Source organism: Thamnophis elegans, chromosome 15, assembly GCF_009769535.1.
Source record: "Thamnophis elegans isolate rThaEle1 chromosome 15, rThaEle1.pri, whole genome shotgun sequence".
Classification (NCBI taxonomy): Eukaryota; Metazoa; Chordata; class Lepidosauria; order Squamata; family Colubridae; genus Thamnophis; species Thamnophis elegans.
Window position 1 is genome coordinate 10,229,792 of NC_045555.1, and position 26,418 is coordinate 10,256,209.

Genomic DNA, 26,418 nt, shown 5'->3' on the forward strand with positions numbered 1-26,418 from the left:
AAAATAAAATAACATAATAAAATAAAAATAAAATAGTAAAATAAACATAAAATAATAAAATGAAAAGAATAATAAATTAAAAATAAAATAGTAAACTAAAAATAAAATAGTAAACTAAAAATAAAATAATAATAAAAATCTCCATGTTCAGGAGCAGTGTGGCTCAGAGTTTTAGAGGGGGAAAACCTGCTGTTTTTAAAAGCCTAGTGAGATTCCAGACACTGTTGGCAGTGTGAAAGTCAAGAAAAATAACACACACGGACACACACCACACTAAAATGTGGGCGCTCTGCACATGGCCAGAGATGTCATTATTTGCACAAAACTCGAGCTGGGGTTACTGAGATTAGATCTCAAAAACAAAAATACCCCACCCCAAAACAATATAAAATCCAGAAAAAGACATGCTAATAAAGATTGAATGCTCTGAAATAGCTCTGAAATATTAACCACCGTCTCTGTACATGCCCAGAGGTACTGTGCCCAAGCCTTGCCAGCTCACTTGAGAGCAAAATAAAAGGCAGAAAGTGTTCTTCCCCTCCCTCCCTCCCCATTTGCGGCCATCCCATACACTACGATCCAGATACAAAAAAACTAATGACCCAGAGACAAAAAAAACCCTTCGCAGAGGCAAAAAGAAACACTTCCACAACAGAAATTTACCAAAGAAAAAGCATTTTTTTATCCAAGAAAACAAAAGAACTCTCCATCCATGTGTTCCTTTTTTAATTCCGTTTTGCGGTTATTAACAGCACTGATGCAGCTAGAAACAGGATCAGGTCAAAGTGAGTTAATAGCATCGTTATTCCCAAATCCTACAGGCCCCCCCAAAAAAAATAAAACAGAGAAAACACCATCAAGGAAGATTTTGAAGGCCTGGCTAGAAATTAAAATTAACACTAGCAGCATTAAAAACAAATGGTAAAGTGCATTTCTGGGGAAAACCTTGTTAACCCACAGCGTTTTTAGGGGGTCCACGCTTAACCGATCAATGGCCAAACCCCAAATTGTCAGATTCTCAAAAAATTGGCTGAGCTGGCCAGAAAGATAATGAAATGCCCCCCAACTGAGAACGGTGAGGAAAGGAGGGAGAACCCAGACCCCAATGGGAAGACACTTAAAAAATCACATGGAGGAGGCATGGTGGAGGCAGCTTGAAGATGCGTGGACTTCAACTCCCAGAATTCTCTAGCCAGCTGACCGAGAATTCTGGGAGTTGAAGTCCACGCATCTTCAAAATGCCAAGATTGAAAGCCATGGTATTGGAGTGTCTTTCGGTCCAAAAAAAACCCCCAGAATAATCCCAACTGCGACCTCTGCACAGATTAGACTGGCACAAGCCACTCCCAGTGCATGCCCCCTTCCAAAACCGATACCTCCTGAGTGGGCCCAGGAGGAAATCATATTATCTGCCGATGTAGGTGTATTTTGGAAACTGAATTTTGAAAAGGGATGGGGCTGGATTGAAAAGGGAGCAACGTCCTTATTTCTCTTCCTAAAACAAAATAATAATTGAAAGGTGCAAGAGATAATTGAAGAAGTCGTGAAAAGGTTCATAAACAAAGGAAGGGCAAAGGGGGGGAAATGTAGAGAAATAAGTGGTCAAAAATCCATTACAGCTGATTAATTCTATCTATCCTCGCTTGAAGGAGACACAAAATGTCATTGTCTACATTTTCCCCTTGGAATCTTTTTCTTACATTTCATCCGTCTTAACTTCGTGCATCACTCTCGGTCCACCTGCACACACACCCTCTAATAAATTCATTTGTGTTTGAAATCAACTCAGTTAACTTCATAAGGACTAGCCCCTTTAGGAGGCTCCGTTTTAGGGCAAAAGCCGCAGGGAAAGACATGGTGATCATAATCAGATCACAGAAATCTGAGGATCAGCACAGAACATTTAATCCACTCGCTACGTCACAAGCGCGTAAGGAGAAGATGGGATCTCAAGGTCGAAGAAACCCAACCAAATATTGTTCCTTGCTTTCCAAAATTCAGAAGCCGAGCTCTGAAATTAGTCTAGGATGCACCAAACATTTGTCCTATAAATTAGGATAAGATTTCCCTTCGGGAGGAACAGTCTCATTCATTTGTGGCAAGCAGGCATCAGGGTTAATTTCATTCCACACCCACTAAAAAAAATATATATGCAAATTAAGTTGCTATTTCATCGAAAATGAGTCAAGAGATTAGATGCAGGGTTTGGGATACCCCAGCCTACTGTCGGGATTGTCAACGTTCTTCTTACTAAGCCAAAAACTGCTAAGATTGCAAGGGCTGGCTATGAGAATAGAAGCGCCCACGTGAGGAGAAAGGGAAACAGGTTTCAAAATTAACTGTGTGCATGGAAGGGACAGGCGCAAAGGGGAACGAGACTTCCAGTGCCCCCCCCCCCCCAAAGTTCCCGTCATCTGGAATTATTTTCCCAGTAGCATGACTGGGAAGGAGAGGGAAACAGCCAGACTCCTGGTGGACTCCCATTTCAGTGGCTTATCTGCTCTGCTGCAAATATTGATGTGTGAACATGTTCAGCTCGCTGTCCAGCCACCCAGCTTTATTCCTGTAGGGGCAGAGAACCAAAGAAAGACCCATATTAGAAAAAAAAAGAAATAACTAATTAATCCATTCAAGCCAGCTTTGCTTAAACTGAGCCGCAAAACCTGAGCATACCAAGTCATTATTAAAATTGAAAATGCCAGGGACCTTTTTCAAATATAGAATACTGCCCTTTGGAACGAGCTCCCCGTGGAGATTCGTACCCTCTCCACCGTCCAAGCCTTCCGCATAGCCTTGAAGAACTGGCTCGCCTGTCAGGCCTGGGGATAAGGATAGTTACCCCTCCCGAATGATGAATGTATGTTGCCTACCATTTTATTACATGTCTTCTATCTTGATGTTTGTGTTCCCCCCTTCCCAGTTTTATGTGAGCCGCCCTGAGTCCCCTCAGGGAAAAGGGCGGCCTACAAATTCTAATAAAACTCAAACTCAAACTCAGAACAGAGTAGAGCTGGAAGGGACTTTGGAGGTCTTCTGGTCCAGCCCCCTGCTCAAGTAGGAGAACCTAGATCAGGGATGTGGGCGTGGCCAGGGTGGGCATGGCCAGCTTGATGTCACTCATGTTGTGGCGCCTGTGGTGGCCCGAGTGCTCTGCCAGTAAAAATGGGCTCCCAAGCTCCGTTTTTGGCAGCGGCAACCTCCTGCAACCCTCTGCCAGCAAAAACAGAGCTCGGGAGGGCCGCGTACAACACTCCCGAGCTCCGTTTTTGTAGCCAGAGGCACTGCAGTCCTTCACCGTTTCCAGGGCATCCCTGCAGGCCAGAACCAAGCACCCTGCAAGCCGGATCCAGCCCTTGGCCCTTGAGTTTGACACCCCTGCCCTATACCATATAAAGCAGGGGTCACCAACCTTTCGGACTTCAGGGACTACTAAATTCAAAATCCCGCGGACCACTATATTATTTTTTTTAAAAAAAGATAAACATATTCTGTGCAATTTTTAAAAAATGCAAATACTTTTTCTGCGGACCACCAAAATTTTCTCGTGGACCTCCAGTTGGTGACTACTGATATAAAGCATTTGCATTTTGATCCCTGTAGGAGAAGGCTTTAAAAAAAGCTTTCTAAAACAGGCACATTCGTAACTATGAACTTAATTATCTGTCAATTTGATTAGGCTTGAAACTATGTTGTCAAGGAATGGCTTCTTTGAGGAGTATCGCCCTCCTTGATTTACTAATGTTTTTAAACGGGATTCTAGATTTATATAATCTCAAATTAGGTTTGAAAAAGGAAGTGGCTGATAGGTGACGTTCCCTCACAAAGAATGTCAGTTATGTTTTAATGTAAGAAAATGTAATGCAAGAATAAATTTATGAATGGATGGGAACGCCCTGACAGAACGACGACAACAGAAAAAGATGAATATGTTTTCCTGTTCTTGCCGAGATCATTAAAAATGTGTTGGAAAGTAATGGATCTGATTTACAGGCAGAGTGCAAGATGATGCATCCATTTTATGTAAAGTTAATATTTGTCATGGCGGTTAAACTCAAAGCCCGGGGACCGGATCTGGCCCATAGGGTGCTTACATCTGGCCTGCGCGGCTGGCCTCAAAAGAGCAGCTTGCGGTGCCTCTGCTAGTGAAAATGGAGCTCAGGCGGGGGGGGGGGAGCATGCGCGGTCCCTTTGGCTCCATTTTTGCTGGCAGAGGGCTGCAGGAAGCCATCCAGGCTGAAAATGAAGTGCAGGGGGGTGCATGGCCACCCTGGGCTCAATTTTTGCTGGCAGAGGGCTGCAGGAGATTGTCCAGCTGAAAAAGGGGCGGGGGGTCAGGCGGCCCCGATGGGCTCCATTTTCGCTGACAAGAGAGCTATTGAAACAAATGTTTCCCCTTTTGCATTTGAGCATGCAAGAAGGGCCAGGAAAGGAGAAAGGGAAAGACAATGAAAAAGAAGAAAAGATGAGAAGAGAGCAAGGAAGGAAAAATAAGAAGGGAAGGAAGAAGAAAGGAGAAGGAAGAGGGAAGGGAAAAGAAGGAGGGAGGGAGGTTGGTTATAATCAAGAGCCATAGGAAGGGAGGTTGGTTATAATCAAGAGCCATAGTAGCACAGTGGTTAGAGTGCACTACTGCAGGCTACTTTTGCTGACTGCCTGCAGCCTTCCATCCTTCCGAAGTGGGTCAAATGAGGACCCAGATTGTTGAGGGCAAGAGGCTGACTCTGTATATCGCTTAGAGAGGGCTGTGAAGCAATGTGAAGCTGTATACAAGTCTAAGGGCTATTGCTATGAGATTGAGGGAGGGTCTCAGGGAAGTTCTGCCTTAGCACCTGGTCACCACAGGTTCCCTGTGTCTTGTGTCAGGCCCACGCTGGCCATGCCCCTTGCCCCCTTACCAACCCACCCACCCATCCCTGGCCTTCCAAAGTCAAGCACAACCCTGATGCAGCCCTCAATGAACTCCAGTTTGACACCCCTGGGCCCTGCCACCCAGCTGTTGGACAGAGATAAAAATGGCAACACTTACCTAAGTAACTTGGCTCTACTCTGTAAAGTATCCAAAATCTCAATCTTTTGATTCAGGCCTGCAATTTCTTTCTCTAGATCGTCTCTCGTCACATCCACCTGCTGGCATAGTTGAGCGAAGGTTCCCGCCAGTTCCCTTTGACGAGATGTTTTTAAAGTGAAAAAGGAACAAAAAAAAAGGGGGATAGTCAAAAAAAAAGTGAAAGGGAACAAGGCACTTACCTCAATGCGAGAAAAGCCCCTTTCTCCCTCCTATAAATCTAATGCAGGTAGTCCTCGAGTCACGACCACAACTGAGCCCCAACTTTACATTGCTAAGTGAAACATTTGTTGAAGTGAGTTTGCCTCATTTTACAACTTTTCTGGCCATGGTTGTTAAGGGAATCATTGCGTTTGTTAAGTCTTAGACACTGAGCCACCGCATCCCTAATATGAGTTTGTAAAGCAGATTAATTTTAATTCTTCTATCTGCAGGGTTGCGGTGTGTGCTACCAATTTTTAAAAGCTTTTCCCACAAGCGACTTCTGATGCTCTTTCTACTCAGAGAAGGACAACAGGGTTGGGTGTGCAGGCGGTCCTCGACTTACAACAACGATCAGCCTCCCCAAAGTTCTATTGCTAAGTGAGACGGCTGTTAAGCGAACTTTGCTCCATTTCACAACCTTTCTTGCCGTGGTTAAGTCAATCTCTGCAGATGCTAAGTCGGTCGCAGACAAATAGTCACACAGCTGTTAGATGAACCTGGCTTCCCCATTGTGAGAAAGTCACAAAAGGTGATTGTGTGATTCTGGGGACATTGCAACCGTCATAAATTATCAACTGGTTGCTAAGCGTCCGAATTTTGATGCTGCGATGGTGATTTGACAAATGGTTGTAAGTCACTTTTTTTAGTGTTGTCGTTAATTTTGCTCAGTAAATGAACGGTCGTACGTTGAGGACGGCCTGCATCCCACAAAATGCCAGCCTGGACCTCAGGCTGCATTGGCAAGAGCTGGACGCAGTGGGAGGGAAATGTTGTGGCCCGCCAGCGGCCAGCTGAGCTGGTAGCAGATTCGGACAGTGAAGAGGTTGGGGAGAAAGATGGGCCAGTCCTGGAGTCTGGAGAAGGCTCTGATGAGGGCTCTGCATCGGAGGCAGAGAGGGGGTCAGGGCCGTCTGACAGTTATCAGCTGTCTTCGGAGTCAGACATCAGTGAGGCTGATGAACAGCTGGAGCCTGTTCCCAGTGTACGCAAGCGCAGAGCTGCCAGGAGAAGGGAACAGCTAAGGAACAAGGGCCGACTCGGGAGTAAAGGCAAAGGTGGACGGTGAATGGCCCCTCCCAAAGGGAATAAAGAGGAGCAAAAGAGGAGGGGAGTTTGTAGGAGACAATGAGTTCAATCTATTAGGGGGAAGATCTGCTCCTGACTTCTTGCCAAGTAATTGCTGCTACAGCATGGAGTTTGGAAGATATCGGCCTGCCAGTTCTCCAAGCCTGATCAAGGTCTGTAGTTGTGAAATCTGATAAAAATGTTGTTGGCTGGGACTTTGCTGGAGAGGAATTCCCTTTAACCTAAATAAAAGAGGTTTTACTGGGACGAGTGATCTTCGGAAGCCTAGGTCAGAACAGGAGGGCTTAACTCACTGCTGAACTTGGTGGCTGCAGTTGGAGCCGGTGTAGCTGACGATGAGCTGAAGCTTCTCCCCGGCGTAGTCCACAAACTGGCGTTTGAAGGCCCTCTCTTTCGCCTTCGTGGTCCAGGTGAGGCGCTCGTAGACGTACAGGAGTCCGTAGAGGCCCAGGGAAAGGGCGATCAGCCTCCAGCCCACCGCCTTCCAGACCTAGGGGTGGGGATGCAGACAGAAAACTAGTTTGGCCTCAGAAAGAATGGCAGTTTTTAACGGAACGTGTCACAGCTTGGCTTGCTCTGAAAACACTTCGTCTCACAGCCGGACTGTTCACCCTGAAGCGAACCTGTCTGGGGGCCATTTTTGAGGTTTCAGGTGGGAGGGGGAGATAAGTACTTAGCTAGGGTGTTGTAGTCAAAATAAAAAGTGTTCCTGTGGGAACCAAGGTCATTCCAACAGGTGGCTGGGAGAGGAGGAGCAAAGTAACCAAGTAACTGGCCAGCACCTCGATTGGACCATGTGGCTAATAACTTGTGAAGGAAAACTGTCTCTTTTAATTAAGTGGAAACCTTGGGAACTTTCAGAGTCTGTTTTCACCAGCCTGTGCCAATATTACATATCCAATAAAAAACTGTTCTTTGAGAAATCTACCCGCTTCAGAGTTCTGTTTTCTATGAGTGCATTACTTGCAATGCTGACATTGACAAGAAGCAACAGGAAGGAAGGAAGGAATATGAATGTAAGGGAGGTATTGGGGTGGGGTGGGGTGTCAAACGAACATGAATGCCAGTGTCTCAAGGTCGACTGCTGGGAAAGTCTAATAAGATGAAGAGCCCATTACCCAAACAAAAGGAATGTAATGGGATTGGAGGAAAGAAAATGGCTAGGGGAGGGCCAGGAGAAAAGGGGACGGTTTAATTATGCTATTTGCACCTGAACCTGTTAGAACTGGTTTGGCTACTTCTGTATCCATGCCAGCTCAGTATCTTGTACTCTTTTGGAAAGTGAAAATGCCCCAGGAGTATTTTATTTGCTGAATGAACTGCAAGGGATGGTTGACAGAATAGAAGAGAGTAACAAGGTTGGAAGGGACCTTGAATATCTCCTAGTAATGGCTGTCTGATCTCTTCTTAAGAGCCTCCAGTATTGGGAGCATTCATAACTTCTGGTGGCAATGTGTCCCACTGATTACCGTATTACTGAGGATAAGACGCACCGAGATTTTGAAGAGGTAAATTTAAAAAAAAACTTTGCACTCTGCAGACCTCTCAAAAACGGGCCCATTTTTTGTCAAAAAAAGGGCATGCATAGCCTTTAAGAGGCTTATAGTGTGCTCCTGGGGCTGGGGGGGGAGGCAAAATTGAGAAAAAAATGGCCGATTTTTTGCTCATTTCTGCCCTCCCCATCCCCCAGGAGCATTCTATAAGCCTCCTAAAGGCTATGCACAGCCATTTTTGCAAAAATGCCGGGGTTTTGAGAGGCGAAAAATGCTGTATTTGGTGTATAAGACACACCCAGATTTTCACCCTCTTTTTTGAGGGAAAAAGGTGTGTCTTATACTCTGAAAAATATGGCAAATGGTTCTCACTGTCAGGAATTTTCTCTTTAGTTCTAGGTTGTTTCTCTCCTTGATTTTTTAAAGAAACCTTTTTATTTTTTTAAGGAAAGTTTTGCAGCATCCGACAGGCTATAAGGCATCTCCCCAATACCCCATAGCTGTAGGAAAATGAGGTCCCAAATACACACCCTAAAATTACGCTGATTGGTCCGTCTAGTGTTACCCCGTGGTAAGATGGGCGGCCAATAAATTGGATAAATAAAAATAACAGGAAAGATGAAAAAACATAGAACTAGAGGGAGTTACGGACTACAGCACCCATTGTATTTAGCTAGCAGGGTCCACTAATGTTGGAATGGCTGAATTATGATTCCACTTCCGCCTGGAAGGGCTGGAGAAGAAATCTGGAAGCTGGCCTCCATCACCCCACTTCTTTTATTCGAACGCTCCCCAAAAACCTACCACTCCACCGATCACAAGGATGCCCATTGAAGTCCTGGATGTGAGGGAGGCCAGGCCGGTTACCATGGAGACCATCAGCTCCTCCTGAGTCAAGGACCCCTGTGGCATGGGGGGCAGGCTTGGGTTTGCCGGGGTCAGGGGCAACGGACGCTGGACCTGGTGGGCAACGATTGGATGGTTAGGGGGCAGGAAAGACTGCTGCCTCCGGGGGGAATTCCAGCCTCCGGAATTCAGATTGAAGCAACAGAGGCCAGGGGAAAAGGACATAGGAGTGTAAAATTCCACACCAGAAAAGGTCAGTTTGGAAGGATAACAAAGAGAGCACAGATTAGCCTCCCTTGGTGGGTTTCGGGCAAAGCCAAACCTCTAGGCGCAGGGGGAATCTATCTCGCGTTATCAAACCTCAGTCTCACCTGGTCGCCGTAGCCCATCAAGGCCCGGCGTGTGTTTTTGGGGCCCAGAAACCGGTTCACTAACATGGTCCAGCCGAGGGAGAAATGAAACTGGACGTCTTCCTGGAAGTCGGCGCAGAGCTTGTCGCAGTTCAGGTCGTAGCTGAGGGTGAAGCACTGCCTGGGGACCAGCAGCTCGATCTGCCCCCTCAGGGAAACGGGGAGGAGCGGCTTCAGCCCATCTGAAAGGCAGAGCGGTGAGGGAGATGACAGAGGGGGGGGGTGATGGTGGTGCTAGGATGACTCGTGCCCTGCACCTCGGCACAACTTGGGGAGGAAAGAGAGCCACGTCCTGGGCCTAGAGCAGGGGTCCCCAACCTTTCAGACCTCAGGGACCACTAAATTCATAATTTTAAATCCCACGGACCACTAACAGGATCTGGCTAATGACCGGTTGGGTGGGCATGGCTAGGTGGTCAGGTGACTGGGTGGGCGTGGCCAACTCAATGTCACTCATGTTGAGGGGCGCCTTGCCAGCCTCTCCTCGCCTGCCCACCCACCGGGCTCCTTAGGGCCCCAACAGGAAGCGGTTGCTGGAGCTAAGCAGCCACCAGGAGAAAGAGTTGGCAAAACAGCTCAGTTCAAATTGGACCTGACCGAGAAGGAGGCTCAACAGAAGCACCTCACTGAGGACTAGGAGCATAGGCTTCCCAAGCAGAGGGTAGACCTGTGGGAGTGCAAGGCCAGGTACTGGCGCCTGGAGACTCAGCGGGCTGAAATGGTCAGCCAGTTCCAGGCCATGATGAACTCCCACTGGAACGAGGCCCTCCGGCTCTTTGCCACCAGCGGCTCTTCCCTCCAGCCTTCGCCCAAAGCCCCACACCAGGAGGCCGAAGCAGACCCCAAGTTGGGATTTCTGCCCCACAGCGATCCACACAAACACACAAAAAGACCCCGAAGGGGGAGGCTCTCTGCAGCAACACAAGCGTTCATTGCACGTATCCATTCCAGGGAGCATAGTTTGAGGACTCCTGATTTAGTGCAATGTCAAAAATGCAAATAATTTCCCCACGGACCACCAGTTGGTGACCGCTGGACTAGAGGACCTCCGTGGTTTCCTTCCCATCCTCCCAAGGGATGCTCACCAATCATTTCTTGCTGCATGATCTGCAAAGAGGAGGCAATGGAAGCAGAGCAGCGATCTGACATGTTTCGGCCCAGGCCTTCCTCAATGTGCCGATGTAACTCCTAGGAAAGGAAAAAAAAAACCCAGAGGGAATTCTGGGAGTTGAAGTTCACTTCTCTTAAAATCCTTGGTGCTCTCTGAGTGTCAAGATTGGGGGAGCGGGGGCGGGGGGAAGCTGGGAAGGGAGACTCAAAACTACTCAAGAGTGCCCTCCGATAAAAGCCATTGGCTCCTTCAAGGGCAAGGCATGGAGTACATCATCACTCAACCCCACCCCAGACAGGGATGGTTGCCAAAACAATTTATTTCAATGTAATGGGACGCGGTGGCTCAGGGGATAAGACGCCGAGTTTGTCAATTGGAAAGGTCGGCAGTTCGGGGGTTCGAATCTCTAGCGCCGCATAACGGAGGGAGCTCCCGCGACTTGTCCCAGCTTCTGCCAACCTAGCAGTTCGAAAGCATGTAAAAAACGCAAGTAGAAAAAATAGGGGCCATCTTTGGTGGGAATGGAAGAGTGTTTCATGCCTTCGGGCATTGAGTCATGCCGGCCACATGACCACGGAGACGTCTTCGGACAGCGCTGGCTCTTTGGCTTTGAAACGGAGATGAGCACTGCCCCCTAGAGTCGGGAACGACTGGCACATATGTGCGAGGGACACCTGGAAGGGGGAGATAACTAGTGGGAAGGAGAAAGGAAAAGGAGCTTTCATGGGCAAAAACATTCCAGCTTTGCCTTCCCGTAACCACTTTGGCTTTTAGGAAAAGAATTCAAATGGAGTTAGGAGTCTTTCTTTCCTAGAAGGTCAAGCCTGGGCAGGCCCATCACTCAGTTTGTTTCCTTGCAGGCGTTTCAATCCCCAAACTGGGTAACCTCATCAGTGCTAGAATGGACCACCAGAAGGAAATCCCTCTCCCTTCTAGCACTGATGAGGTTACCTAGGTTGGCAATGAGATGTTTGCAAGTAAACTGCCAAGCTCCTGGGAGCTCACTCCACTCTGGGAGCTCACTCCTCCACTCTGCAAATACCCCTCCCTCCTACCACTGATAAGGTTACCTAGTTGGGTCATAAAAGGCCTGCAAGAAAACCGAGGTCACCTGGGATCTCAGTCTTCTCTTCCTCCTCCTTCTCCTCCACTCCCTTCTAGCACTGATGATGTTACTTAGTTGGTTCATGAAACTCTTGCAAGAAAATGACAAGTTCAGAGAGCACCAAGGACTCTGTAGTTCTCCTCCTCTTCCTCCCTGCACATCCCAAACCTCCTAGCATGATGATGTTACCTAGTTAGGGTCAGGAAATGTTTGCAAGGAAACCCCCCCCCCAGCTCAAGAGACCACCAAAGATCCCTCCTGTTGACCCTGAAATGCAAATATTTCTTTCCTTCCTTCAACTGTTCTTCCAATTCATTTTTTCCTTCTTTCCTTCCTTCCCTTTGGTACTAGCACTGATATTACCTAGTTGGGTCATGAAACATCTGCAACCCTGAGCTGCAAATATTTCCTTCCTTCCTCTATCCTTCCTTCCCTTTCTTTTCCTTCCTCCCTCCCTTGGCTTTGATACTAGCGCTGATGAAGTTATCTAGTTGGGTCATGAAACACCTGCAAGAAAACAAGCAAGCTCAGAGAGCACCAAGGACCCCACAGTTCTCCTCCTTTTCTTCTTGCTCCTCCTCCTCCTCCTCTCCATAAACCCACTCCCTTCTAGCACTGATGACGTTCCTTAGTTGGGTCACAAAACGTCTGCAAGAAAACCACTCAGTTCAGAGAGCACCAAGGACCCCACAGTTCTCTCCTTTTCTTCCTCCTCCTCTTCTTCTTCCTCCTCCTCCTCTCCATAAACCCCACTCCCTTCTAGCACTGATGACATTCCTTAGTTGGGTCACAAAACGTCTGCAAGAAAACCACTCAGTTCAGAGAGCACCAAGGACCCCACAGTTCTCTCCTTTTCTTCCTCCTCCTCTTCTTCTTCCTCCTCCTCCTCTCCATAAACCCCACTCCCTTCTAGCACTGATGACATTCCTTAGTTGGGTCACAAAACGTCGGCAAGAAAACCACCCAGCTCAGAGGGCACCAAGGACCCCAAAGTTCTCTCCTCCTCTTCCTCCTCCTCCTCCTCTCCATAAACCCCACCTCCTTCCAGCACTATGTTATGAAACATCTGCAAGAAAACCACCCAGCTCAGAGAGCACAAAGATCCCTCATATATCAACCCTGAGCTACAAATATTCATTCCCCTTTCTTGATGCCTCTTAAAATCATTGAGGTTACTGCGTTACCCAGCTTGACGGGTTTGGGGTTGAGAGAAGGAGATGGCAAAAGACTTCCTTAAAGGCCTTTCTTTGCCAAGGATTAAACTTCTGAATGTGGATTTTGCATCAAGGGGGACAAGCCCACAGCGGGGCATCAGGCACCCAATGCTTCTCAGGGAATGATCCAGTTTGTGTTAAGTCACTTAAAGGTAAAGGTTCCCCTCGCACATATGTGCTAGTCGTCCCCGACACTAGAGGGCGATGCCATCTCCATTTCAAAGCCGAAGAGCCAATGCTGTCTGAAGACATCTCAGTGGTCATGTGGCCAGCATGACTAAACGCCGAAGGCGCACGGAACGCTGTTCCCTTCCCACCAAAGATGGTCCCTATTTTTTCTACTTGCATTTTTAACGTGCTTTCGAACTGCTAGGTTGGCAGAAGCTGGGACAAGTCACAGGAGCTCACTCGGTTATAGGGCGCTAGGGATTTGAACCGCTGAACTGCCGACCTTTCTGATCGACAAGCTCAGCGCCTTAGCCCCTGAGCCCCTATGTTAAGTGGCTTACATTCTTATAAACCTTCAGGACCACGGGGGAAGGGTGGAAATCCAGCTGAAAATCATCCACTAACACCGAGAGCTTCCTGATCTCTTCTGCCATGGCGTTGGAGACCTGGAAGGAAAATTGAGAAGGGGTGTTAACCGGGCTGAATTTCTTTTCCTTTTCAAGAAAGCAAAAAAAGAAACCCCTCTCTGCAATGCAAACACCCTGGTAAAACGGAGGAAAACCAAGTCTGCAAATGTTTCTCTCTTGAATCCCCAAGCCAGGGTGCTGAGTGTGGCAGAGACCGGCAATGATAAAGACGCTCTTGAATCCAGCTTTTTATTTTCTTTGTTGTCAGAAAGGCTCGCTTGGGTGATTTCTGCTGGGATCGTCTTTGCTCCAAAAGGAACCTGGCAGCATAAACTGGGCTTTGAATTCTGAGGAGTGTGTGTGGGGGGGGGGGGGGGGCCTCACCTGGCGCTCAACCTCTTCCGTGATCTCCTTGATTTTCAACTTGTAGCTTTGAGTGAGCAGGTCCAGCTGTTTCTCGATGAATCCCAGGCGCTCGTGGCGGTCGTCCCACTTCTCCATGCAGTAAACCCTGCAAGACACAAGGAAGGAAGGAAGGAAGGAAGGAAGGAAGGAAGGAAGGAAGGAATAGAGAGGATGGTAGGAAGGGAAGGAGAATGGGAGGGAGCAAGGAATAAAAAGGGAATAGGAATGGAGAAATAGGGAGAGAGGGAAGGAAGGAATACAGAGGGAGGGAAGGAAGAAGGAGAATTGGAGGGAAGAAAAATAGGAAGGGAGGGAATAGGGAGAGGGAGGAAGAGAAGGAAGGAGGAGAACAGGAGGGAGGAAGAAATAGGAAGTGAGGGAATAGGGAGGTTGGGAAGAAGGGAGAGAAGGAATGAATGAATAAGGAGGGTGGGAAGAAGGGGAGGGAAGTAAGGAATAGGTAGGCAGGGAGGGAAGGAATAAAGAGGGAGGGAGGAGGAGAGGGAAGGAAGGAGGAGAAGGAGGGAGGGAGGAATAGGGAAGGGGAAGGGAGAGAAAGAAGGAATAGGGAGGGAGGAATAGGGAGAGAGGGAAGGAAGGAAGGAATACGGAAGGAAGAAGGAGAATTGGAGGGAGGAAGAAATAGGAAGGGAGGGAAGAAGGGAGAGAAGGAATGAATGAATAAGGAGGGTGGGAGGAAGGGGGAGGGAAGGAAGGAAGGAGTAGGTAGGCAGGGAGGGAAGGAATAAAGAAGGAGGGAGGAGGAGAGGGAGTAGGAGTAGGAGGGAGGAAGGAATAGGGAGGGTGGGAGGGGGAGAAGGAAGGAATGAATAGGGAGGGAAGGAATGAGGGGGGGAGGGAGGGAGAAAAAAGGAAAGAGGAGACAAAAACACCAGGTTTCTAAACTAGCTGAACTCCTCCAAAGGCCTCCTTGCTCTGCTCTTCGATTTCAACTTTCACAAGTTCTCTAGGAAATCCCAAACAAGGCACCTCTGTTCCTGCGCGGCCACATGCACGGAATCCATGATGTGCCGGACCTCCTCCGCAATCTGCTTGGCTCGGACTGTGTGCTGCTCAAACTTGGTCTTGACGGCGGACTGCGAGATGCACTCCTGCAGGGAAGGCAAACCTCAGCTCTTCCGACCAAAAAACTCAGCATCCTTTCTTCTCCTTAAGCAGCAAGGCCATGAATCGATCCCCCTTGGGCTAATAATTATTATAGAAGGTTCCAGACCCTGAAAATTCCACCTGGGAAGCAGAGCATCCTTGAGGACTAGCGACTTAAATCACCGTCAAAACAGGCAAACTAGCAACTTAAATCACCATCAAAATAGGCAAACCCGAGATCTTTTAGGATTCTGCACTAGGGATCTGCTTCACAGGGTTGAACATTACAGGGTGACCTGCTTATATTATTATATAATATTATTTGGTCCTAGAATCAGATCAATGATTTTTGTAGTTCACAGATAAAGGTTTTATAGAAAAGAGTATACATAGATGGAACTATTAAGGTGCTCTGGATAATACTGTTCACACTGCCTGCTATTTGATTCTTCAAGGTGTTTGTGTGTGTCTATTATTACCTAGCTGGATACCCGTGCTTTGCTACGAAACTATGTGATTGGGCTTGATAAATTGACACTTTATAGCATAAGAGCATGTTAATATAAGGCAACTGGCAGTTGGAACAGAGTCCTTTCAGGTGGGGAGGGGGAGTAGAATGTCTAACTCCTTAGCGTCAGAGTGTGTTAATATTGTATAAGAAATACTAATGATCTGATGGTTGTTTTTGAAAAATCCTTTCTTAGCGAACACCTAGAAGCCAAGAGAAACATACATGCCAAATTTCAAGTTTGTAGGCTTTACAGTTCTGGAGATTTCGTGATGAGTGAGTGGGGTTTGGCTTATATATATATATATATACAAAAAAAATCCATTGCTTGCTGAAATATACAGGTCTTCTATAGAGCTATAGGCATACCCAGCCACGTAATATAAATTTTAACAACAGCACGATTGTTAAATCTCATGGGTAAATTAAGAAAATATGTCAGAAGCTACCACTGTGCTCCGAAGAGCGGGTAAACTCACAAACGTCAACGTCTTAATAATGCACTTGCCTCAAACCTCCGCTCAAAATTCTGGAATTCGAACATCCTCACTTGGAAACCCTCGGCCAGTGCCCCGCCTACAGAGAACACAAAACCCCAAGCACCATCAGATTTGAACAGCAAAATAGGCCCACGCTCCCCATCCCCAAGTTTCCAGTCCTCAGGGGTACCCAGGAAAACTTGAACAAGGCAGGAGCGACGCCAAGCATGATTTTTAAAGGAGGAAGGGGGTCGTGGCTTTAGAAACAGGGAGAGCTTAGAGCAGTGTTTTTCAACCTCGGCAACTTTTAAGACTTGTGGACTTCGACTCCCAGGATTGCTGGGGAATCCTGGGAGATGAAGTCCAGCTATCTTAAAAGTCTCCATGGTTGAGAAACACTGGTTTAAGAGGGTCTCTCACCTCCTTCGGGCATACCCTGAGCCTTCTGGATGCGGGCATTCAGGACCTCTTTCGCAGAGACAAAGAAAATGCGATCGCCAGCCTGGGCACGGTCCACCACGCCCAGCTCGTCCACCAGGAAGCTGGTGCAACGTTCCATGTGCTGTCGGCGAACCTGCAGGAGAGGGCAGCAAAAAAGGGAGTTAGATAGGAAAGGCTGGTTTTCCTTCCGGGCTGCTCTCCCCATCCAGCCACACCGGAGGGAGCCTCACCTCCTCCATGTATTCCGGTTCGGAGGCCGAAGCGTCCCAGCGGTTATTTAAAATGAAAATGTTGGGCCGAGAGAGGCGAGCGTTGACTTTGTGGAAGAATTGCTTCTCCTGGATTGGCAGAAAAGGAACAACAACAATAACAAAAGTCTGTAAAGCACTATGAAGCAGTATATAAGCTTCAGTGCCATTGCTGTAGAGAAAAACAAAGGCAGGCAATGAAAGGGACCAACGTTTTTACCGTCTGCATCAGCGTCGACTCGGAGTTGGCCACCAAGACAAAGACATCGGCATCCAAGCAGAATTTATCAATCCAGCTATCCAGCTCGGTGGTGACGTCAATTCCAGGGCTTAACACAGAACAAGAAAGAGAGAAATGACGTCATAATTTACACACTGAAATGGTGTTCTCTCTTCCAACACCACCCCGTTCTGTAGGAGCTTTACATTTTGATTTTAGTTTGTTAAAATAGAGGCAGTCCTCAACTTACAACGGTGCATTTACTGACTGTTCAAAGTTAAAAAGGGACTTGTCACCTTTTTTCACACGACCGTCCCAGCATCCCTGCGGTTACATGATCAAAATTCAGACACTTGGCAACTGACTCCTATTTATGACAATTGCAGACGGTGTTGCAGGGTCACCTGATTTCCCCCTTTTGCGATTTTCTGATAAGCCAAGTCAAGGGGGAAGCCAGATTGTTAGTAACCATTGTTACTAACTTGACAACTGCAGGGATTCACTTAAACAACTGTAGCATAAAAGGTTGTAAAATGGAGCAAAACTCGCTGAACAAATGTCTCACTTGAGAACATAACTTGTGGGCTCAATTGTGGTCATAAGTCAAGGACTCCCGGCAAGAACTGACATGATTTACACACTGAAATGATTCCAACATTTCCCCCATCCTGTATGAGTTTTAAACTTGAACTTTGCTTTCCTATTCTAAAAGATTAGATCAGAAGTGCTATGATGGATTAATAATAAAAAAATCCCTCCTTCCAGTTAAGGTTCCCCTCGCACATATGTGCTATTCGTTCCTGACTCTAGGGGGCGGTGCTCATCTCTGTTTCTAAGCTGAAGAGCCAGCGCTGTCTGAAGACATCTCCGTGGTCATGTGGCCCGCATGGCTCAACACCGAAGACACACGGAACGCTGTTACCTTCCCACCAAAGGTGGTCCCTATTTTTCTACTTGCATTTTTACATGCTTTCAAACTGTTAAGTTGGCAGAAGTTGGGACAAGTCATGGGAGCTCACATCGTTATGCGGCGCTAGGGATTCGAACCACCAACCTTTCTGATTGACAAGCTCATGTCTTAGCCACTGAGCCACCTTAAGTTTTTTTTTTATAGACCCCAGTAAAAGTCCACCCACCTCACATTTATTCACATGATAAAGGCACATCAGCTACAATCTTGTAAGAGCTTGCAATTTTCCTGGCCGGTGGTAAGAGAGGGAACGTTTTAATTTGGGGGTGGGAGGGAAATAGCCACTCACCTGTCCATCAAAACAAGATCATCCTTGAGCAAAGGGCACTTGGAATTCGGCCACATGACGCTGACCAGACCCCCGGCCGTTAGCAATTCATCTTGGTGGAGGGCGTGAGCCAGCTGGTTTACCGTCTGATGCACGAAAAGGAGGCCGAGAAAATAATTACAAAGATGTTTCAAAAATTCAAGAATTTAATAATAATCCACTGGAGAAGGTAAGTAATGGTGGGATTAAAAAAAAAACTAGTTTTGAAGTAATCGGCCACCTACACCACTATTTATTCAAGGACTCCCCAACCGTGGCAACTTTCAGACTCATGGACTTCAACTCCCAGCATTCCCCAGGCTGCCTGGGGAATTCTGGGAGTTGAAGTTCACAAGTCTTAAAGTTACCAAGATTGTGGAGTCCTGATTATGTCAACCAACACCCTCCGGCAGCTGTACATGTTCACAGAATAGAATTCCTCTCCAAGCTTCTCTGATCCTCAATTTTTGGGGTTGTTCCCCCATTGTACCTTGACGCTCTTCTTCTCTTCGGACCCTTCGGTGAGCAGGAAGGCGTCCTGGCCGTCCGTCCCCTCCACTCTCAGGAAGCAGTTGGTGGTGTGGCCGATCCCAGAGGGAAGGACTTTATCCCACAGCATGGCGTTAATCACAGTACTTTTCCCATTACTCGTCCTAAAAATATGCAAAACACAAAAGAGAGCCACTTCCTCCCATTTTATCCTCACAACAACTTTGTAAGGTAGCGGATTTCTAGAGGCAGGGATTTCTCAAGAGCCTCGCAGGGACCGCTTTGGGGACTGCGCAGAGTTCTGAACTCGGGTCATCGCTGCAGTTGAAACAATTTACGGACAACTTTTAAGGTGGAAATGTTCCAGCAAGCTTTGCAGGATGGACTCAGAATGATGGGTGATGTAGCCCAGTCCATTTGGAGAGCCTCCGATTCAAGCAAAGCTTTCCCCCCGCCCCCCTTTGTTATAAAGTTTTTTTATTTTTTCATTTTCATAACATATAATCACATAGCCATCATATTGCATTATTAAATGTTTACGGTTCACCGACAAATGCGCACCGACAAAAGTGTGCCACAGAAAAAAATGCGAAAACAACGGTAACGTTAATCCTAACCCTAACCCTAACCTAAAAACCCTAATCGTGCTTTAGTGGGTGCGGTTTTGTCGGCGGGCTTTAGTGGGCGCGCTTTCAACGTCGCCGTTTTGTCGTGGTGGTTTTGTCGGTGCGCATTTGTCGGGCGTGCATTTGTCGGGTCACGAATGTTTACATCTATTCATCTTACCAAATTCCCAAAAACAATTATTGGCTGTTCTGCTCTCCATACACCATATTTGTACCTTCTTCTCCGTCTCTACTCCTCCTCCCTACCTCCTTTCTTCCCTCTGTCATCCTTCCCTTCTCTACTTCCCCTTCCTTTCTCCTTCTCCTCTCTCCCCTTTCCACTCCTCCTTTCTCTCCTCCTCTTCCCTCCCCCCTTGCCCTCTCTCCTATCCCTCTCTTCTTCCCTCTCTCTCCTCTATTTCCCACTCTTCATCTCATTTACCTGGTGCACTTCAACTTCTGAGCAAGCTCCATTTTACGTTGATGGTATTTATAATTCATTTTCAATATACATATTTGATTTTAGCATGTATTCTCTTTTTTTAAAAAAAATAGAACAACAAAGAATACATAGAAGCTTTTCTAATACCAGCAACTGACTCACCGCCCAAAGAAAGCCACCTTCATGTGTCGCCTTGCCAGCACTTCGCTGATCCCGCTGACCTTGAACAGGTAGCCCTTGACCTCTGACACCTGCTCTTCCGTGGTGACAGGGTCAAGCTCACCATTCTTGTGTATTTCTGGGGGAAAAGGGTATATATATATCACATGTGGGAGGCGAGTGGTTTGAACGCTGCAATCTCCACTTCCAGACAGATCTTATAGAAGAAATGCAGAAAAAGGACTTTCATGAAGATTTTCCCCAGCAAAAAAAGAGGTCAAGCTAAAAAAAAAAGAGAATGGGCAAAACTCTCTGCCTGCTGTGGAATTACAAGTCCCAGCATCCCCCTGAATTGCCTCGATTGGTTAAAGTTGCCACAATCAAACCATGCAGAAAACCTTGACCAAAATCTAGCTGGCTCAGCACACCAGTATGGAGGATGGCAAGACTGGAGGTGGACTAAATTTAGGAAAGAAAGGTAGAACTTGAGAAATGTGGATAACAGAGAGATGGATAACTGATTCAACTCTTTCCTTCCTTGTGTTGTTTGTTCCCTCGCAGCCCAATTTGGGATTATAAGACCCTTTGGGTAGGGACTTCTATTTGCTACCAATAAAGGAGAATATCTGTAGCTCAGGGTTGAAATGAGGGGTCCTTGGTGCTCTCTGAGCTTGTTTGTTTTCTTGCATTAGCACTGATGATGTTACCTAATTAGGGTAATGAGATGTCTGTAAGAAAACAAGCAAGCTCAGAGAGCACCAAGGACCCCTCACTTGTATTTGCAGCCATATAGCAATAGCAGTTAGACTTATATACCGCTTCATAGGGCTTTCAGCCCTCTCTAAGCGGTTTACAGAGTCAGTATATTGCCCCCAACAACAATCCGGGTCCTCATTTTACCCACCTCGGAAGGATGGAAGGCTGAGTCAACCCTGAGCCGGTGAGATTTGAACAGCTGAACTGCAGAACTGCAGTCAGCTGAAGCAGCCTGCAGTGCTGCATTTAACCACTGCACCACCTCGGCTCTATAGCAGGCAGTATTACATAAACAAGAACATAAACCAAATACCTTCATTTCTATTTGGAAACCACTTCTGGATTTTGTGCTTGAGGTGAGAAAAAAATGAAACTTTGAATTTGAGTTTTACAAATTCGATAGATTTGTTGTTATAGAAATGGCTAGTTTCTATTATTATGAAAATGTAAAAAGTTGAGGGTAGATCTTAATGCCTTATTTTACTGCACCAAAGGAATTGGAAATCAATGCCTTTTTTTTTCTTTTTCCCTTGCTTTCCCCCACTATCCACTTCCCTTTTTCCTTTCCCAATTCCCCCAATATTTGCTTTTGTATTTTCTTTGTATGTCATATTATAAATTAATAAACCTATTTGAAGAAAATAAATCCTGGAAATGGCTAACCAATAAGCGCCATCAAGACAATAAGGATAGTTTAAAAAAAAAAAACCAACACAAAAGAACTGAGCCAAAAGTCAGAAACAAAGAAATCAGAAATGCAGAGGGCCCCGGATTCCAATCCTACCCTCAAGGTAGCCAAATAATTCTTTTAAAGAGACATTCCTGCTTCTGGTCTTCTTGATTTGCAGGCACTCACCCACTCGTGTGCACAAGTCAGCAAGCTGTGAGAAACTTAACTCACCCTCCAGAAACACGGAGCTCTCCTGGATGTAAGCTGCCAACTGTTCAAAGATGCCATTTATTTTTTTCTTGGCAGTGACAAAATGCTTAAGGGGGGAGGCACTGACGTCCGCCATATGTCTCTTGTCCTTTTTGCTAGTGATGATGGACTTGGAGCGAAGGAACAGCAGGGACATTGTGCTAGAAGGGGGGGAAAATGCATGGATTATGCGCAAGGAAAGAGGAAAACCGCTTACCGTATTTTTCAGAGTATAAGAACGCACCTTAGTTTTGCGGGAGGAAAATGGTTTTGTGGTTGGGGGTGGTGGAGGGAGAGAGCTGATTGTCAGAGGGAGCCTCAGTGACTAAAGCAGACAAAGCGGGGAAGGGGTAAGAGAAGGCAGCAGCTGTTGCCATTTTGGACACCGGGTGTCGAGCATTTGGAGGCTGAAAACGCAACGCGTGGAACCCAAAAACACAAGCCATTGTTGTTGTTGGCAATCTCTGCAGCCAGGAAGAGGACGCGCGGAGGCCAAAGGGTAGGGGCCAGCGGGTGGGTGGGGCTACATTAGGAGTATAAGACGCACCCAAATTTTCAGCGTCTTTTAGGAGGGAAAAAAGTGTGTCTTATACTCTGAAAAATACGGTAGTTTACAACGTAGCATTTATGCCAGTAAATGCTCCAGGTAAACAAGCAGCCATATTAGTCCCCTACTACCAAGGTCTGGTTCTCGCCGCATGCTAAAGTAATCACTCTATTTTCTACAACACGCTTAAATCCCAGGCAAATGCCAAATCTCCTAACTCCATTAAAGAGGTCATGGAAAAGTTGTACGTTATGAACTGAAGAGATTTCCCAAACGGAAGGAGCAAAAAAAGGCTGGCTTTCTGAGAGAACGCTAAAAAGGAAGCAGATATTTATTTTTAACTAACTGATAACCCAGCGTTGCCCGGGTATTTATTTATAGGGAGACAATATCTGGACTAAACGTAATGTCTAATGTTGGATTTTCCCCCTTACCAGAGGGACCCCCCCCCTTTGTGGAGTACTGTGAAGCCGTTACCATGGCAACTCCATGTGCTGCACAGTAGAAGCCATTTTAAGGCACAATGGGCTGTATCATTACAGAACACACACCACAAGGGGTGTTAGGGGTGCCTTACCCCCACAGTATTTATTTCCAGAGAGTAAGTTATCTGGGTATCAAGTTTGGTTGAAACTGCTGGAGGCATTTCAGAGTTATGCTGGAACACACCCACACCCACACATCTATATATACCGTATTTTTCAGAGTATAAGACACTCCGAAGTATAAGAGGCACCTAGATTTTGGGGAGGAAAACAAGGGGGAAAAATCTGCCTCTGCCTCCCAGCAATTTGCCTCTTTGCAACAAACAGCAAACAGTACAGACAATATATACTGTTTGTGGTGTATTTCTGTGCAAGTGTGCCTGACCCATAGAAATAGCAAAGAATTGGAGAAATGTACAGTATATTGGTGCCAGAAATTTTTCTTAAATGTAGTCACATAACTCCTCTCAATTATTTAAATAGATCTATTCCAAACATTACTAAGTCGGGGTCTAATTAAACAACAGGACACTTATATTTCAGACTATACTTGTACAGAAGCTGTTAAAATTGATGTGGCTTTCTGGTAGTATAATATTTTCTGCTATTTAAAAGAAAATACAATAGCCCTGGGGTCTCTTCAGATCAAGCATTTATTTTAAAAAAGCTTCTTCATTTTGTTAAGCTGTCTAGAACAATAATAAAGCAGTTTTTTAAAAAAATAAGTCTAATAACTTGAAGATTCTATAGGCATTTATAGTTATTGACTTATCTCCTTGCAGAAAAGAGCCTGATTAGCACAAGAAAAAAAAATCTGCCTCTGCCTCCCAGCAATTTGCCTGGTGGAGCAAATAGTAAGTTTCACTTTCAATTTCAACACCTGGCTCCCAATCATCAGTTGTTTCAGGCTGCAGGGATTGCCATGGCATATTGCCACCTCCACAAGCCCCATTTCCCCATTTGCTGCAAGGAGGTAAACTGCTAGGAGGCAGAGACCAAAGGGTGGGGGGCTGGCAGGTGAGTGGGGCTACATTTAGTGTATGACACACCCAAACTTTCACCCTCTTTTAGGGAGGAAAAAGGTGTGTCTTATTCTCTGACAAATACGGTATATATAGATTGCTCTGAAAGCTCTAGGCCTTTCTTGCCAAAATTACCCTGTGGAGGATTGGAGTCATTAACAGCACCCAAAGCAGAGTCAAATCAGTTCCAATTCTGAAATGCCTCTCTAATGCACTTACTATTAAGATGCAAGCAGGAGTTTTCATAAGTGAAGCATGGTTACCATCTTCTTTCCTGAGCTGGAAAGGGCAAGCAGTGGTCTAAGGAAAGGAAAATAGACAAGATTAGAAAATGCAGGTGGTGAAATCTGAAATGACTTGAAATCGACCATGAACAAACAGGTGGCCATCAATCACTCAAATATAAAACATTTTTAGGTTTCTTCTTCGTAGAATGTATATTTTCGAATTACAAGACACCTATAAAGAGAAGTTTATAGGCAAGTTCCCCACCATTTCCCCCTCTGACAAGATTTTCCACCGTTGAATCAACCTGGATGACACAGTTTAGGAGAGGCTTCTCTGCCTCTGAAACGCTCCATCAGGCACTGCCTGGGAGTGGGGGTCCCTCAAGCACAGCCCAGGGATGTGTGGAAGTCCATCATACACTGCCTGGGGAGTGCTAGAGTCCATCATGAACTGCCCAGGGATATGGAGGTCCATCATGCACTGCCCAGGTATTGTATTGTATTGTATTGTATTGTATTGTATTGTATTATTTGTATGCCGCCCTTCTCCGGGAGGACTCAGGGCGGTGAACAATTCAAGGGGGAAAAAGGGGAACATAAAAAGATAAAATACAAATAATAAAAGTAGACAACAGTCACACAACCATACATGTCGAGAGGGGAGGGAACTCATCACCCCCAGGCCTGCCGGCAAAGCCAGGTTTTGACGGATTTTCGGAAGGCCTGGAGAGAGGTGAGGGTCCGAATCCCTGCGGGGAGTTCATTCCCCAATTCGGGTCTGAGCCTGGTGCCGAAGCCAATGATGGATGCCAGACATGAGGTGCAAGTTTTCTGACTGCTTTTTATTGGAGGACTCCAAGGAAAAGGGTTCCAGGTTAAAAGGCCAAGAACCGAGAACCAAGAACAAAGGCTTAAGAAAGCTTTATACATTTTCACTAAAGGAGAAGGTGGGACAAGGTGAAATAATAAAAAATATCCTCTAATAAACATTTTAGCAATAATTCTACAATTTGTTCTATTGGCCTATAGCTGTCCCATTCCTAAGCCTTGGCTAATGAATGCTCCAGGGTTTATCTAATACATATTTCATTTGCTGCGGGCCATCTCTATTCCTAACTTTTAGCTGAGGTCTGCAAATTGTCTAATCCTTGTTAGTTTTATCAACTTTCTAACTACCCATAATTGCTACAAGCTTTACACATGCATATTTCCTGTTGAAAAGCATTCTTTGTTCTTGTGAAACAGATCCACACACCCCAATTAGCGTCTTCATGGTTTACTTTCAAGTGTGGGCCATGACCTTGCTTCAGCAGCCAGCCCATCACAGGAGGGTGTGTGGAAGTCCATCATACACCACTTGGGAAATGCTCGAGCTCCATCATGCACCACCCAGGGGAATGCTAGAACTCCATCATGCATTGCCCAGGGAAGTGTGTGGAGGTCCATCCTGCACTGTCCAGGAGAGTGTGTGTGGTAGTCCATCATACACTGCCTGTAGAATGCTGGAGGTCCATCATGCACTGCCCAGGGAAGTGTGTGGAGCTCCACCATGCACTGCACTGCACTGCCAGGAGTGTGTGTAGAGGTCTATAATGCACTACCTGGGGGAGTGTGCGGAGGTCCATCATGCACTGCCTGGAGAATGCTGGAGGTTCATCATGCATTACCCAGGGAAGCTTGTGGAATTCCATCATCCCCTGCCCTGCCAGGGGTGTGTAGAGGTCTATAATGCACTGCCCAGGGGAATGCTAGGAGTTCCATCATGTATTGCCTCACCCCACTAGCTCCTCCCCTTTCTGTCACAAGCCCCACCCCCCCAAATCACCCCAAAACCAAAAACTCCTTTGGCCAGGCGCGTCACCCTGTAACTTGCCTCCGAGCCGTCACCTGGGTGCATACGTGCACTGTAGACACGCACCCAGACACGCGTCTTCCTTGCACATGTCACAGCGGCCCCGCTTGGCTCTCACGGGGCAAAAGGGCGTGGGGTAGAGGGCCCTTAAACAAAGCCCAGCCTTCTCCCCGACCACCCCTCTCTAATTCCCGAAGGAAGGCCGAAATAACCCCCGCAGAAGCCGTGCGTAACGTGCACACCCGCCGACACGCGTCCCAGCCCCTCACGCCTCACCTTCACCTGCCTTCTGCCTCAGCCGCTCGCCTGAAGCGCGACGGGAAACGTCAGAGGGCGCGACGGGAGGTGACGTCACGTCTGTCGCGACGGCCCCGCCCCGCTGCCTCCTGGGAATTAAAGTCCGGCAGTTGTTTATATTCGTTTCCTCCCCTCCCTCTTTTATAATTTGGGGACGAAGGAAAAGACTAGGGAAACGGGACGGGAGATTGTTTTGGAAGGCCATGTGGTTCCCTCTCCTTGGCTGCTGTTTTGCAGGGGATGGAAATGTACTCTGCACATGCTCTGGAGTACTGAGTTCAATTTTTAATAACTCAGCATCCCATTCCTCCATTTAGGGCTCCAATTCCTTCCATTCAGTTCGCTGGGGATAATGGGGAAAGACAGCTTCCATTCTTGTGGAAACGGTCTTCTTAATTTTGATTAAAGCGAACATTTTAAGGACAACTACTGCATTAGTTAAAAGGAAAAAAAACCTAGGTATTTGCTTCTCCTCTGCACGGAATATTTCCTGGTATCCCCAGCAGGCCTCTTCCCCAAAGTCCAAATTGGTACAGTCCTACTTAAGTCCCAAAGGTGCTTTTTTTCTTTTTTTCCAAGAGGCAGCTGGACTTTCTGTTTTTTCTTTCGCTTCTCCTCCAAGAAGCTTCTTCAGCTCTGAGTGGATGGTGGGGAATGGAAGGATTGATATTCCTTTCAGGCATCTTGTCATTGGCATCCTCCCCACCATCCACTCAGAGCTGAAGAAGCTTCTTGGATGAGAAGCAAAACATTTTCAAAGAAAAAGCAAAGTCCAGTCCGTGACTCGTCAAAACCGCGGTCCACTAAAGCACGCCCGATTAAAG

General features: G+C 46.7%; 1 protein-coding gene across 2 annotated transcripts; it reads right to left on the bottom strand.

The window, feature by feature from the left end:
• Window positions 1–658: 658 nt before the first annotated feature.
• MFN2 (mitofusin 2) lies at window positions 659–25,648 on the bottom strand. 2 transcript variants are annotated; one of them, XM_032231895.1, is made up of 19 exons: window positions 25,574–25,648; window positions 23,438–23,518; window positions 21,147–21,325; window positions 19,493–19,628; window positions 18,285–18,447; window positions 17,777–17,901; window positions 16,518–16,626; window positions 16,280–16,387; window positions 16,044–16,182; window positions 15,638–15,705; window positions 14,505–14,626; window positions 13,494–13,620; window positions 13,044–13,148; window positions 10,190–10,292; window positions 9,066–9,286; window positions 8,653–8,808; window positions 6,649–6,845; window positions 5,027–5,161; window positions 659–2,563 (listed from the first exon to the last, which is right to left on the bottom strand). In XM_032231895.1, the coding sequence occupies exons 3-19, from the start codon at window positions 21,319–21,321 to the stop codon at window positions 2,494–2,496; spliced, it is 2,259 nt and encodes a 752-aa protein (XP_032087786.1). In that variant the 5' UTR covers window positions 21,322–21,325; window positions 23,438–23,518; window positions 25,574–25,648; the 3' UTR covers window positions 659–2,493. The 2 variants fall into 2 exon arrangements, with proteins under 2 accessions (XP_032087786.1, XP_032087785.1); XM_032231894.1 differs by having other exon boundaries at window positions 16,029–16,182.
• Window positions 25,649–26,418: the final 770 nt, after the last annotated feature.

Bases quoted from the DNA above. Each gene is read 5' to 3' on its own strand.
- MFN2 (XM_032231894.1), bottom strand. From the start codon at position 21,321: ATGTCCCTGCTGTTCCTTCGCTCCAAGTCCATCATCACTAGCAAAAAG. The intron at 16,627-17,776 runs GTGAGTGGCTAT...TTCTGTGTTAAG, and splicing joins GATCTTGTTTTGATGGACAG to CCCTGGAATTGACGTCACCA. The intron at 16,183-16,279 runs GTGAGGCTCCCT...CCTCTCCTGCAG, and splicing joins AACCGGAATACATGGAGGAG to GTTCGCCGACAGCACATGGA.